This window comes from Berghia stephanieae, chromosome 3 (genome assembly GCF_034508935.2).
Source record: "Berghia stephanieae isolate SIO BIC M18660-M18661 chromosome 3, UCSD_Bste_1.3, whole genome shotgun sequence".
Classification (NCBI taxonomy): domain Eukaryota; kingdom Metazoa; phylum Mollusca; class Gastropoda; order Nudibranchia; family Aeolidiidae; genus Berghia; species Berghia stephanieae.
In genome coordinates, this window is record NC_088362.1 from 5,254,927 (window position 1) to 5,270,654 (window position 15,728).

A 15,728-nucleotide genomic window follows, 5' to 3' on the forward strand; every position below is an offset into this window, starting at 1 on the left:
TTGTAATGACAACACTATCAGGCTTAATCCTTTAATGATTTTCTACAGTACCTCCCCCCCCCCCCTCCCCCAATTTACATTTTTAAAAATTTTAAAACATGTATTGCATTACCTAAATATCTTAAATTTTCACTTTTATTATGAACTAATCTGTATTTACTTCATTTATGCACTGTAATCAATTTTATTTATTTAGATTAGTTTTTATTTTGGTTAATTTTTTAAAAACTTTGATCACTGAAAAAAAAAAGATCACTAAGAATAGTGTTCACGATATTTATCAAAGGCTGTGCCAAGTAGTTATCAACAGTTCATTCTTCCAGTTGTCCAAAACTTTTGGATGCATAAGTTATGAAGAGTAAAAATGTCAGTAGCCAAACAGTGTGTCACTTATTTTATCAGTCATAACTGTCACTTGTCCCATTTGCCAAAACAGTTTCATTCCATTTTGTTCTCTCTTCCTCATCCTCTCCGATCTCTTTCCTCCCACCCACACCCCCCTCTCTCTCCTCCCATCTCTCCTCGCCCCCTCTCTCTCCCCCCCCCCTCTCTCTCTCTCCTCCCATCTATCTCTCCCCCCCTCTCTCCTCCCATCTATCTCCCCACCCCCTCCAATGCACATTTCATTCCCTCTTCCTTCTCTACCGCCCTCTCTCCTCCTAATCCTCCAATCCAATACATCTACTCTTTCTCTTCCCTTTCTTCTTACCATGTCCCTTCACCTCATCAATGGATTTGAAGGAGACTGAAGTATTATTTATTATGAGGACGATACATATTGGTTATAATGCCACTTACTCTCTTCCTTAACTCTGTCGAGTTCATATGCATGGAAAATCGAACAAATTTGTGAAGGTGAACTCGAAAGATTTAACTCACTCAATCCTAGAGATTTTTACTACTTTTCAAAACTGGAAAAAATGTATTAAAAATGAGCATGTGCATAGATAATTTTATTCAACTACCATTAACATGTAAAAACTAAAAACATTAACTTTGATACTACGCCTATAATTTGTCTCATAAAGATGTAATAAATAGTCGTGGGGTAAAAGTAACCCCGGTATACTACGGATATAGTCGGTGTTTGGGTTGAGTGAGTTAACATATCCGCAACCATTTTCCTAACATTCACTATACCTTTCCCACCCTTTTCCGTCTGTGTCCCATCTAGGATTTGATGCATTTGGAGAAGTGATGGCACCCATGAATAAGTCTCCGTCCCACCAAGCCCAAAACAGTCACGGAGCTCGGTCACTCGGAGGAGACCTCGACTCATCTCTTGCGTCGCTGGCCTCCAACTTGAATGTCAGTGGTGGCACTGGACAGCTTAAAAAGTGAGTACCGTAGCTATGTCATTTGTGACCGATATGATTATTACAGTATTACTGTGAATGTTGAACATCGAAATAAAAATCTGAGAAGTGCATCTTTTAATTCATTGGAGACGCGCCATTTTGGTTACTTCCCCTTTCCCCAGGAAACAGTTTATTTATGCTACTTTCAAGAAATTCCAATGTTCTTTTTCTTCCCTCCCCCCTCCCCTACTTGCTCGAGTTCTTTTCTTTGTAATATAAATTATGTAGGGGAAAAATCTTCCTATTCTTCATACAGACTGACTGACTGACTGAGAGTATTACTGTGGATGTTGAACATCGAGATAAACATTTTCAAAAGAAAGAAAATTTACAGTACTAACCTGACAGTCTGAAGTGGATCTTTAATTCATTGGAGACGCGCCATTTTGGTTGCTTCCCCGTTCCCCAGGAAACGGTTTATTTATGCTACTTTCACAAAATTCCAAGAAATTCATTATTACAGCAATATTATTTCTGCTAGTCGAATTCTTTTGTTTCTGATACAGTTTACAAAATCTGAAACCTGGGTGTTTTTTTTTTACATCCCATAATGGGCAAGGAGACACTTACTGTGTGTGTCTTCTATCCCCCTATATCTGTTTTCCAACATGCTTTCTGTCATTGTCTTGGAATGAGATTACTTGGTTTTGTCCTGGCCTTGGCTGGAGGATACCCTGGCTGAGGGGGGGGGGGGGGGATCAGATGTCAAAACTGTCAAATGTATAGTTTTCCAAAGGGGCAGTTCTGTATCTGTATGGTTGGCGCCGAAGAAACCAATGGTCTGGTTGTATTTCAGCGGCGTCCTCATTGGGCGCGGGCCCATGTCAGTCGGGCCTTGAAATCGTTTACGTGTGGTGCCATGATGACCAGTTCATCCAGCCCATTCCACTCCGAGATAGTTCTAATGAAGAAATAATTTCTGTAGTTTTGTGTTCTTGTCTGTGGGATTTTGAAGCAGTTCGAATTGTTTGTGGCGTATGGGGTTTTCCGTTATGTGGTTGGCAAAAGTGAGTGCTCGGATTTTTCTTTTGTTTGGTCGTGGCGTGAAAAAGGAGTCTGCCTTTATTGATGGTATTTGATCAGTTAACTGGTTATATCATCTTGAAACCTAACTTTAAGATGGAGACAAATGTTTTGAATATGGCCATTGTCAAGGATTACCAATGAATTGGCGAACAGCTGGAAATCGACCGGCTCTTGATTTTTTATTTTGAGAGAGGAAGTACAATGGCAAGGGCACTAACCACAATAATATTTTATAAATCAAAGACAATGCAAATAATGGATTATATCCCTTGAATTATAAAATTAATAATACAAAGATATTACAGCCATGTTTCTTTCCCCACAGAGATCACCAATGGCAACCGAAAGGCGAGAATAAATTGACGGGTGGAAACCAATTCCAGAGACAACCCATTGCAGCCTCCACCACCAACCCTGCACCCCAGTGGGGAGCAGCACAACCAGCAGGATTCCAGCAACCCAACATGGTATGCTGTGGAACTGGGGCTCTTCATATGTACTCTCTCCCTCCCTCCCTCCCTCTCTCTCTCTCTCTCTCTCTCTCTCTCTCTCTCTCTCTCTCTCTCTCTCTCTCTCTCTCTCTCTCTCTCTCTCTCTCGTGGACGTGCGCACAGATAATCTATGATTTTTTATTTTAAACATTTTTTTTGGTAGATGAAGTTAACAGTTAACTCTCAATATTTCACTCCGAAAACATTGTGCAATGAACACAACATGGTCTCACTGACTATAAATTGAGACAAACATTTTACCTTTGACTCCCTTTAGTTGGAGTCAATAGTATTTTCTTTGGGTTAGAATTGACAATAACAGTTATTTGTATCCTTTACAAATAGATGGTTGCTGTACCTGGTCGTATTTTCTGCCAGATTCAACTGATATCCAACTACTAATCACTAGGACAGAAAAGTCAGCTTTGAACAAAAAGTCTGTCAGTGTATAAGTCGAATAGTAAACCAGTTTAGCTGCTTATCCCTCGGATGATTTATGATTAAATCCTTCATTCCAGATGACGGGAATGCCTAGTGGACAAATGATGTATGGACAGCAGATGGGGATGCCCATGGCACAACCAATGATGGTGAGTGTAGTGGATATCCTTACTGTATTTGCTTTTATTGACGCGATGAACCCTTGATTGGGCTATGAATTCATTGCATTGTTTGTTTGTTGTTTGTTGTTTTTTCGCTCAAAATTGATAATTTATATTGTAAAGTGCCCAGAGCTTGTCTTTTACACGAGAATGAGCGCTGTATAAATGTGTATTATTATTATTATTATTATTATTATTATTTATATTATTATTATTATTATTATTATTATATATTATTATATTATTATTAGTATTATATTATTATATATTATTATTATTATATATTATTATTAGTTATTATTATTATTTATTATTTATTATATATTATTATTATTATTATTATTATTATTATTATTATATTATATTATTATTATTATTATTATTATTATTATTATTATTATTATTAGTATTATTATTATTATTATTATATTATTAGTATTATTATTATTAGTATTATTATTATTATTAGTATTATTATTATTAGTATATTATTATATTATTTATTATTATTATTATTATTATTATTATTATTATTAGTATTATTATTATTATTATTACTATTATTTCTATAATGTTCTTAATTTTAAATGTGATCTTTATCCTTCTTGTTATCAAAGATACTTAAAGGATTTACTCCAATATGATATAATGAACTGGTACTGTTGAATCTGACCTTCTGGGCGGGGTTCCTGACCTCCCATAGTGGGCAGAGAGGTACTTACTTCGTCTTCTATCCCCCTATATCTGTTTTCCAAGATGCTTTTTATCTTTGTCTTGAAATGAGATTACTTGGTTTTGTCCTGGACCTATCTGGATACCCTGGCTGGGAGGGAAGCAATCAAATGTATAATTAGTTTTGGGAAATATTTTTTTCATTTTGTAAGTCCTCTCTCTGTTATGTATTATTTTTTATTTTACATATATAATGATTTGTAAACATTTGAGTGTGTTCCTCTTAGTGGGGACCTGTGCTTGTGTCTGGATGAGACTTTTAGTTGATGTCAAACTTAGTACACTGATAGTGTGCTCTTGGAATCTACATTTGAACCCTTCCCCTTTGAATTCCTTTCCTCATGTGCTTTCAATTGTAAATCTATAATTTTTTACTTTCTTACCTTCTTTCTTTTACCGAAGCTGAAATGACCTAAATGTGTTGCAAGCGCCGTAAAACAAAAACAAAAACACCAAAACAAACAATTTCATTGTTTAAATATGATTTTCTAAATGTTGAATTGTTGCAAAAGCTCAATGTCTTTCTTCGCAAACCATTCAGTCATGGAAAACCCAAATGTACAGGAGATTTTAAAATCGACAGATGATATAATAATCCATTGAATATGAACTTATGTCACATGTCAAAACAAAGCATTTTCATTGGATAGTTTTACCCAATATTTATAGACATGATGCATCATTCGTTGAATAATGTCATCGGCCTAAACTGAGAAGCAATGCAATCCTGGATATTACGGCTATGTGGTCTAGTGTATGACACTCACTTTCAGATCGGAAGGTCCTGGGTTCGAGCCTCGTGCTCGGCGCATAGTTTAGTCCTCGGAAAAGGCTCATTACTCACATTTTCTCACCGTACTCAGGTGTAAAATGAGTACTTGGCCGTTAACAGCAGTCTTTGTCCGAAAAATTGTAATATCACCTTACAGGCGTCATGTTCCGTCCTACATGTTAAATGTTGCTGTTGACCAGGGATCTCCGTGTAAAGCGCTTTGAGCACATTTAGTGGATATTGCGCTATATAAAGCTCAATTTTATTTATTTTAATTATTTTTTTAATGGTTTGTTAATTAAGAAAGCCACCAATCTTTGCTTTAGATGACTCCTTGACAACATCACCTGCATTATACAAATTATTTGCACGGTCATTTTTCATCTTCTGTCTCTGGGTGGGGTTCCTGACCTCCCATAGTGGGCAGGGGGGTACATACTGTGTCTTCTATCCCCTTATATCTGTTTTCCAACATGCTTTCTGTCTTTGTCTTGGAATGAGATTACTTGGTTTTGTCCTGGCTCTGGCCGGATACCCTGGCTGGGAGAAAAACAGTCAAATGCATAGTTATTGTTTTGGGAGATGATATTTTTTTCCTTGTAAATCATCTCTCTGTTATGCATTATTATTATATTTGTTGTTCTCAATTGTAAGCATTTGAGTGTATTCCTCTTAGACGGGCGGGTGGTTGGATGGGAGCATCACCCTTGAATCATATACCTATGATGTTCGCATGGGTGTACGATCCGATAGTGATGTCGTTTCTTCTTCTCTTTACTAGCCTATCCTGCTTCTTTGGTTTGTGATTGTATTTTTGACAGGGATATTTTTTTTTCTGTAAATCTTCTGCCTGTTTGTTCTTGGTTATTTATAATTTAGCTTATATCTTTAGGTTATGATTTTGATTTACATTTGTACTATTTTTGTTAGATTGCTTGTTTTTTGTTTCAGCGGTCTCTCATATAACCTCAATTGTGTTGGAAGAGACCTAAAGCAACAAACAAACAAAAAAAACCCTCTTAGACGGGACCTGTGTTCGTGTCTGGACGAGACTTTTAGGTGATCTCAAACTAAGTACATTGATCGTATACTCTAGGAATCTACCTCTGATCCCTATTTTTCCCAGTTCCCCTTTGTCTTACCATTTCTTGGGTGCTTTAATTGTAATTCTAGATTTTTTTACTATCCCATATTCTCCCTTTTTACTGGCGCTGATATGACCTAAATGTGTTGCAAGCGCCGTAAAACCCTTAAAAACAAACAAACAAACAAAAACACAAAGCTATCAATCTTTGCTTCAGATGACTCCTTGACAGTATCACCTGCATTATACAAATTATTTGCACGGTCATTTTTCATCTTCTGTCTCCAGGGTATGACTCCACAACCAATGGGCATGCAACAGCCAGGCATGATGGGAATGGGCCAACAACAACCAATGATGTACGGGGCAGTCCCTCAACGCATGCCCTCTCCAGCTGTTGGGGCATTTGGACAGCCGGCCGCCCCTATGCAGCAACAACAGACACCATCCTCTCAGACCAATATCAATGATCCATTCGGGGCATTATGAGGGTACCACAGCTCTCATACAAAGTGTGCACTGGAATGTATTAGGTGAGCATGTTGCTATTGGAATATAAAGTTTTATATTTTTATTAAATCGTTGGTTGTTTTGAGGCAAAATTCCCAGTATTGTGGGTTTCCTCTTTTTATTGTGACATACACTTTCAGTACTATGTAGGGAAACTTACACGACTCCTAGATGTTTTTATATTGTGGATTCTGGGGTGGGGTCTTCTTAACTCCCTGTTAAAAGGTGAAATTCCTAATTTTTTTTTTGGTCTCAAATTCCTATTTTTTTTGGTGTCCTGATTCCGCTTTTGGAATGTGAACAGTTGGCAGGTCTGGATCCTGTGCCTGTATCTGGAAAGGACTTTCAGGTGATCTCAAATTAAGAACATCGAAAGTTTGTGCTTGGAAACAAGATTGTTCTCCTTGAGCTTTTTTTTTTCCTCGGGTTGTAATTGGAAATTTGGATTCAATAGTCGGATGTCACATTGCCCAGCAACGGCGGCCATCGTGGTTCTAAACAAAGAAAAAGCTGTACTTTTTATTCTTCATGCTGGATAGAACTTTTCATATGTCTTGTGATCAGAATGTGTAAAAGTCAAAACATGATTAGATTTATAATGGTTTTTTTTCTCCTCTGGATACGCTTTTATGCTCGTAGGAGAAATATTTCATAAGGGCATCCGCCATTGTTCCGATAGTTTAGAGCCAGTTACTAAGTTACCATGCGTCATTACGAGGGATGTGACGTTACGACTGTATTGTAAATCTATAATTTTTTTGACTATCCCGCTTACTGGGACGAAATAACTTAAAAGGGTTGCAAGTTCCATACAACCCTTAAGTAAGAACTCATTACTTGATACTTGTGACTGCCACGTAAATTTATATACTTTTACTATTATCATTTTCTTTTCAGAATGCAATCATAGAAAGAATGAAAGGACGCATGTTGTACGTATGCGCTGTGATCTGGGCTTCTCTCTATATATATATATATTGTTTTAAGTTAGCTTAGACTTGACATGCTTTGAGAACAATATACCCAAACCTAAAAAAAACAAAACATATGTATATGACCAAATTGCATGGTGCAATAGGCCAATGTGTATTGGAGCCACCAAGTTTCTAGGTACGTGTACAAATATCGTTTACAAAAAACACACATTGGTATTAGCACACTTAACACTCAAAAGCACAACTACATAGAAAAGAAACATTACAGAAATTGCCACTCTTGGTGTTTGGAGAGGGAGAACAGAATTTTTTTAGAGGAACTATGTGATGAGATTTTTCATGATTATTTGTATATTACTGCCTTGTTTTAATTTATCTTTTTCATTCTCTGTGACCAATGGATATTTTGTTTTCTCTCTCCCCCATCTCTCTCTCTCTCTCTCTCTCTCTCTCTCTCTCTCTCTCTCTCTCTCTCTCTCTCTCTCTCTCTCTCTCTCTCTCTCTCTCTCTTTAATCCATCATCTCATTGGTTAATTTTTATTCGGATGTTGTTGTTACTCTCCCATAACCATGATCTGTTCTGTCATCATACGCAGTGCATGTTGGGTTATTATGAATCGGCGTTGTCCCACTATCTCACTGTCCCACCCCTCACATGTGCAAACCATGCATTGATACCAAACACACAACACACATTTTTTTAATAAAAAAAACCAAAAAAACCAAAAACAAAACAAGATTAATGATCAGTGTCACCAAACAGTGGTCCCCCCCCCCCTTTCCCTTCTTGCAAACTGGTTGAACTGCTATGCTGCACTGTCTTGTGTGTAGTCCTGTTGTGTTATGATTTGATGTCTTACTTGTCACGTGTCGACCTCTCTTGTCAGAGAGACCTAACCTGACCTGCTTGTTTGTTAAATAGAGGCGTTCCTTCAGTGAGACAAAACTGTCCTTTTTATACACATCAGCTGATAAATTAACTTAAAATTAATTAATTTTTTATCTCTTTTAAAAAAATTTATTTTTAACTTTCTCAATTTACAATAATAAAACTTCTTCTATGCACAAATCTTCAAATAAGAAGCAGAAGATTCAGTTTCAGGGTTTCATTGTGTTTATGTATTTTTTACAGTCACATTTTTTTATAAATTTTATAATTATGAATATTTATTATTATTATTATTACTATTATTATATTATTATTATTATTATTATTATTATTATTATTATTATTATTATTGTTTTGCTGTTGTTGTTATTGTAGGTTATCGTTATTGAAACAGAAATGTTAATTTCGAATTACTTTATATTTGATTCTATTATTGTCTTTTTGCATCCTGACTTTTCTCTCACACTTCCTTCCTCAAAGATTATCAATGCACAAAGACATTCATTCAACTAACACTCGACACTTTCTTGTTCGTTCCTTGTCTAGGACAATAATTTTATCTTTCATATCTTGTATAAATTAGATTTTTTGATAGACCTATTTAGTATTTTTTTTTTCTGTTTATCGGTATAAAGTCCGAACTTTGATTGACTATACCGTTTAGGTATACTCTTTATAGGCTATTGAGCTAGGCTTGTTCGTTTATCGTTTTCTCTGTTATATTTACAATTTTTTTAGGAGTGAAACAAAACTACTGTTTACAAAATGTTCATATCATCAAAATGGTTACTCTCTCACACACCCCACACCCCCCTCCCCCTCCTATTCCTATGTAATTTTCATCACCATTGCCATTGTTTGTTTTTTTTAATGAAATGGTTAACGTCACTAGAATTTCCAAGGTTGTCATTTATTTTAAGTATATATATATATATATATAAAGATTGATTGATAAATACATGATGTAATATTAATAATAACTATGGATATGTACTATACTATGTTATATGTCTATTCTCAAGATGGCATGGCAATTGATTTTCTATTCTTTTTCAAATTGTCTGGTTAGTACGTTAGCCGTAGTTCTAGACCTAATTCCTATTTGTAGTGGTGTTTTTCTATCTCTCTCTCTCTCTCTCTCTCTCTCTCTCTCTCTCTCTCTCTCTCTTTCTCGTCTATGTCCGATTCATGTGTCAAAATATTTCATTGCCCCTAAAGTTCTCTACTTAAACTAAGGCTGATACTGATATTACCTTTCCATACGTCTTTATGCTGTGACAATAGCGAGCTACGAGCTATTGGAAATATTATCTGTATTTAAAAAAATAGAAATGAAAGCGAAATGAAACTTTATTTTTGTGATGATATTATAAGTTGTATGTAATACCCATTGCTGGCTTGAACTTTGATGTCTGTTTAGGGCCGTTTGAATGTGGCCATGGTGTAGCTATAACCAGATACCATTGGATTTATTTTGTTTTTGTCCCTTTAGTTTGTGATTCAATGTAAGAAAATATTTTGTAAATGCCATACAATTTTTTTTTTTTTTTGTTATTGTGAACTTCCAGAGGAATGCGTTATTGACAAGTGATAAGTTTGAAAATCAAAAGCAATCGATGGAAGGATGTAATGTGAATGAGTGAATGAGGCATTCCGCTTCTATGTTTTACTGTGATATTTGTTAAAAAGACTTAGAAACGAGGGAGGGATATGATGATGCGGGATGTCTATTCTGAACAGTTTCTTCTTCGAGTTAATTGGTGTGTTATATGAGATTATTTGCTCGCTGTCTTCTGGAATATGTATTATGCCTGCCTGCCTGTGTGCTGGGGGAAAATGCGTTGTCAAAACAGGATGTTGAATGCGTATACATGCTGGTTGTTACTTTATGAAGCGGTTGTTGTTTTTATATATAAGATTCACTATAGATTTGTCTTTTGCCATCTCGTTTTTTTTAAAGATATTGTGTTATAGTTTTGTTTTGATCTGTGGATTATCTACATGGTTTATGTAATATAAATAAATATCTGGATGCTGTTAACTTGTATGACTATTGCTGGGATTTTGATGAAATTGAAATGCACACTTAATAGAAGAATGAATTTGTGATCTTTTCCTTTTTTTTTGTTTTTTTTTTTGTTGTTGTTGTGTTACAACAATCTGTATCTCGATATATCATTGAAGAAGATTATGTTGTGGTAGAAGGTAAAAATATGTTATAGAATCATCAATATCATCAAAACCAGAATTGGGGGCTGGAAGGTTGTCCTTGAACGAAATACATACACGGATTGATATATAACGATGTAGTAGCTTTAACTTTAACTTTTGTCTAGAATACGTCACCGTTGAAATGTTGTAATATCGAGATTGTCAGAACTACAGTAGGATACGTGTGTTTGTGAAATTCAAATCTCTTGACTGTGGGAGCAGACGCTCATTTTTATAAAGCAAGATTAATAATACGATGCATAACTGTATACCGTTTATTAGGGTTTTAGTTTTAGTCAAATTAATAGGCTGCTGTTTTAGCCAAATGCAAATCATGTGATTATAATTGCTTTTTTTATTTTATTTTTTTTAGACGAAAAACAGAAAACGATCCATAAGTGATTTTATGAGGAAGAGAAAAAATCAAAATCAAAACATAATTCGGTGATAGTTTTTTTTTGTCTGGTTGTCCAACCATTATAATCTCTTTCCGAAAAAAAAAAAAAGTTTTGTGTAATTCGGCTAACATGACAATCTCTGGTTCAGAGTTTTACAAATTGCCACTCCTTAGTTGCTATTTTGTATCCCCCATTGATATTTCCTTATCGGACCTTATCTGCTTTGGGGCTGTAAAAAATTAACATAATAACATCAAAAGAGAACAAAAAAAACAAAAACAGTATGTTTCAGGCTCAAAACCTTTCTTCAGCCAACAACAAAAAGACATTAAAACATAAATTCATAACTTAAAAACCCAGATAGCCGGCAGAATATGCATGTCCTTTCTGTATATAAAATCTCGGATTGTTCGGCTGAAAAAGGGTTATGAGCCCGAAATGTTCCGTGATTCGTATTTTGCTCTCTTTTTTTAAGCTGTTATAGTCATTTTTGTTTTTTACTTTTTACAGTCCACACAGCTCAGTATTACTCTGATTCAGAGCTTAGAGCTTAGTGCTGGCTGGGGATCCTGACCTCCCATAGCGGGCAGGGAGGTACATACTGTGTCTTCTATCCCCTTATATCTTATCCAACAAGCTTTCTGTCTTTGTCTTGGAATGAGATTACTTGGTTTTTTCCGGGCCCTGGTCGGAGTCCTGGCTGAGGGGGAAACAGTCAAATGCATAGTTATTGTTTTGGGAGATGATATTTTTTTCCTTGTAAATCATCTCTCTGTTATGTATTATTATAGTGGTTATTTTTAATGTATAATGTAAGCATTTGAGTGTATTCCTCTTTGTTGGATTTTGTGCTTGTGTCGGGATGAGACATAGGTGATCTCAAACTAAGTACATTGGTGGGATGCTCTTGGAATCTACATCTGATCCCTATTTGTTCCCATTCCCCTTTGTCTTACTTTCTCTTGGGTGCTTTAATTGTAATTCTAGAACTTTTTACTATCCCATTTTCTTCCTTTTTACTGGCGCTGATATAACCTAAATGTGTTGCAAGCGCCGTAAAACCCTTAAAAACAAAAAACAGAGCTTAGTGCACACCTCAGTACGTACCTAGGTTTTGTGGCCAGTATTGGCATTTCCCTCTAAGTTTTACCCTCATAATATTAGAGGGAAAAAACACCCTTGTTGATTTCAGGTTGACAGAATACGTTGTACTAGACAGATAAAGATCAACGTCTCATTTGAAAGATTCTTCCTTTTCGAAGTTATACACTTTTGTGTTTGGTTGTTTTTTTGTTTTTTTTTTTGGTATAAATATTCGAGATGTACCATGTGCTGAAAAAAATAAATACGCATTATCACTCACCATTGGTGTATAGGGAATGAGATTAGCGGAAGAGTAGCGCCCCTTGATTGGACGTCACCCATAGTCTGTGACGTCACCATCACCGGTGGAAAAGTTATTAGAGAGAGAGCGTCATGTTGGTTGTGCGCATGCGTCTCTCGTCTTAGCGTTATTAGCATACAAAGCTGGTGGTGTAAGGGTGTGTCACCCAACCTTGGATCATTGGTTTGAATGCCAGTTGACGCTTGGGGGTTTTTTGGGAGGGGGGAGGGGTTTGGGTTGGGTTGTTTTTTTTTCTTCCGATATACTGCATGGAGCTGTAATTTGAAAGGAGACTAGTCTGAAAATAATTTAAACATCGTCAATAAATAAATAATACTAAAACTAAAATATGATCGATTGTTTCGGATTTCCCCCCCTTATCTACCAATATCAATGATTTTACTTGTGAAAGAATGTAACAAATGAATTGTGTCTGGGAAGGGGTGGGGGGGGGGGGGGGGAGGGATTAACATGATGAGATAATGGAATATTTACATCGTCCCAATTTTATTTTTTTCTTCTAATAATATTTCATTTGTTTGAGATATTAACATCAAATTTTATTTTTTTTAATATATATTATTATAAAGAGGAAATCTGAAACATCAACAATTAATTGTCTAAGGTTATTTTTTTTAAAGCTTCAAATCCGTTCCATTCAATTTTTTTTTTTGAGTTTTATCATAAAATATTGAATATTTTTCCATGCATGCAGTCCAATCTCAAGACTAACTTTAAAGTGGATACGTGCCCCCCCCTCCCCCATTTTAGCAACATTATTTTATATTGAATTTGGATGTCCGATTTAAAAAAAACAAACAAATAAGTCATCATCATATCTTGTCGTGCCAGTGAGTCAGCCAGTCCCGGGCAGTCTGGTTGCATTCCCTCAGGTCAGCATTGGTGCAGTGAGGTCCCAGCGAGCATTCAGACAGGATGTGGTCCATGGTCTGTCTGGGGTGACCGCATGTATGGGCATTCAGTGCCCGGTGAGGTTTTCCATTTAAAGAGGTTGGTGGCGGTGTTTCCCACCTTTGCTCTAGCTCTGTTCAACGCCACCCATTCTTTTCTCTTGAGGTCTGTGCCTGCTGGGAGCTTTTCTGTTGGGGGCTGGAGGGCATCGTTTAACAAATAACTTAGTAGCTGTTAAATATCATGTATGCTCGATTGTTATATTTATATGTAGTACACGAAAAAACGAAAATGTGCAATCACAGTTTTAATACCTGGTCACTTTTTTTTCCTTCTATTCTTTTGTCATTTACTAATTTATTTCTAGAGTTACCTAACCTTAGATAATTGTGTTTGACGGGGATGGGATGACTACTAGGGTGTCCATTCATAAGGACGAGGTTTAAAAAACAAACAAACAATACACCTGATCCCTATTTGTTCCCAGTTCCCCTTTGTCTTACTTTTTCTTGGGTGCTTTAATTGTAATTCTAAAACTTTTTACTCTACTATTTTCTTCCCTTTTGCGGGTGGTTGGATGGGAGCATCACCCTTGAATCATATACCTATGATGTTCGCATGGGTGTACGATCCGATAGTGATCTCGTTTCTTCTTCTCTTTACTAGCCTATCCTGCTTCTTTGGTTTGTGATTGTATTTTTGACAGGGATATTTTTTTTTTTCTGTAAATCTTCTGCCTGTTTGTTCTTGGTTATTTATAATTTAGCTTATGATATCTTTAGGTTATGATTTTGATTGACATTTGTACTATTTTTGTTAGATTGCTTGTTTTTTTGTTTCAGCGGTCTCTCATATAACCTCATTTGTGTTGGAAGAGACCTAAAGCGATAAACAATAAACAATAAACAATTTCTTCCTTTTTACTGGCGCTGATATAACCTAAATGTGTTGCAAGCGCCGTAAAACCCTTAAAAACAAAAACAACAAACAAACAATAAATGACTGTTTGCCTCTTTCTTCCTCCCATAGTGGGCAGGGAGGGAGGTACTTACTGTGTCTTCTATTCCCGCCCTACATATGGTTTCCAACATGCTTCTGTCTTTGTCTTGGAATGAGATTACTTGGTTTTGTCCCGATCCTGGCCGGATGCCCTGGCTGAGAGGGAAACAGTCAAACGTATGGTTACTTTTGGGAGATGATATTTTTTTCCCTTGTAAATCATCTCTCTGTTTTGCATTATATTATGTTTTCTTTATATTATATATGATTTGTAAAACATTTAAAACATTTGAGTGTATTCCTCTTAGTAGGGACTTGTGCTTGTGTCTGGATGAGACTTTTAGTGATCTCAAACTAAGTACTTTGATAGTGTGCTCTTGGAATCTACACATGTTTCTTATTTGAACCAATTCCCCTTTGTCTTACATTTTCTTAGGTGCTTTAATTGTAACTCTAGAACTTTTTACTATTCCATTTTCTTCCTTTTTACTGGGGCTGATATAACCTTTATGTGTTGCAAGTGCCGTAAAACCCTTAACAACAAACTAGCAAACAAAAAACAACCTTTTTCTTCCAACATTATTTTATCTTCACTGAATTCATTTACTCATCACAGTTATTGCCCCGATCACCATAGTTATCTAGAATTTCCTTATCATTATCACTGTCCCTATCATCATCGTCGTTATCATCATCATCGTCATCGTCACCATGCCACCACCAATGTCATCAAACCATAATCGTCATCACCTCCCCCCCCCCCCCCCCCTTCCCCCTTCCTTCCAACCTTCTATTTTCAACATCTTCAGACTTTGTATTACAGATAGGTTCCAGTCGTAGACTGTGGTTCTGTAGATAATCGTCTAAAGTTATGATTATTGTGGTAAATGTAGCTGAATCATATTACTACGTAATACTATTATTATTATTATTATTCATTATTATCTTTATTATGATTATGTTCATAATTATTATTATTATTTGTATAGATTTCGAACTTCAATAAAACATACGCAAAGTAATTTCCTTCGTCGTTGTATGGATTCCGGTTATTGGGTGGGGTCTTTTGACCTCCTTGGTGGATGGGGGATTTGAACAAATTCCCATCTGTCTTACCTTTTCTTGGGTGCTTTAATTGTAATTCTAGAACTTTTTACTATCACATTTTCTTCCTTTTTACTGGCGCTGATATAACCTAGGGTGGGGTTCCTACCTCCCATAGTGGGCAGGGAGGTACTTCTGTGTCTTCTATCCCCCTTTATGTTTTCCAATTGCTTTCTGTATTGGGGTGAGATTGCTTGGTTTTTTCCTGACCTTGGCTGGGAGGGAAACAGTCGAATGTATAGTTATAGTTTTGGGAGATGATATTTTTTTCCTTGTAAATCATCTCTCTGTTTTGTACTGTTATTCTTTTCATTTTTAACA

At 36.0% G+C, this 15,728-nt stretch overlaps 1 protein-coding gene across 1 annotated transcript in view; it reads left to right on the forward strand.

Moving 5' to 3' along the window:
• LOC144966956 (uncharacterized) overlaps positions 1 to 7,610 on the forward strand; it is a 63,716-nt gene extending 56,106 nt beyond the window's left edge. Inside the window, exons 19-23 of the mRNA XM_078903650.1 lie at positions 1,175 to 1,337; positions 2,710 to 2,851; positions 3,394 to 3,465; positions 6,354 to 6,598; positions 7,473 to 7,610. Coding sequence (XP_078759776.1) covers positions 1,175 to 1,337; positions 2,710 to 2,851; positions 3,394 to 3,465; positions 6,354 to 6,554 — 578 coding nt within the window. The 3' untranslated portion in view covers positions 6,555 to 6,598; positions 7,473 to 7,610. The remainder of the gene's footprint in view (positions 1 to 1,174; positions 1,338 to 2,709; positions 2,852 to 3,393; positions 3,466 to 6,353; positions 6,599 to 7,472) is intronic.
• The last annotated feature ends 8,118 nt before the right edge of the window (positions 7,611 to 15,728 follow it).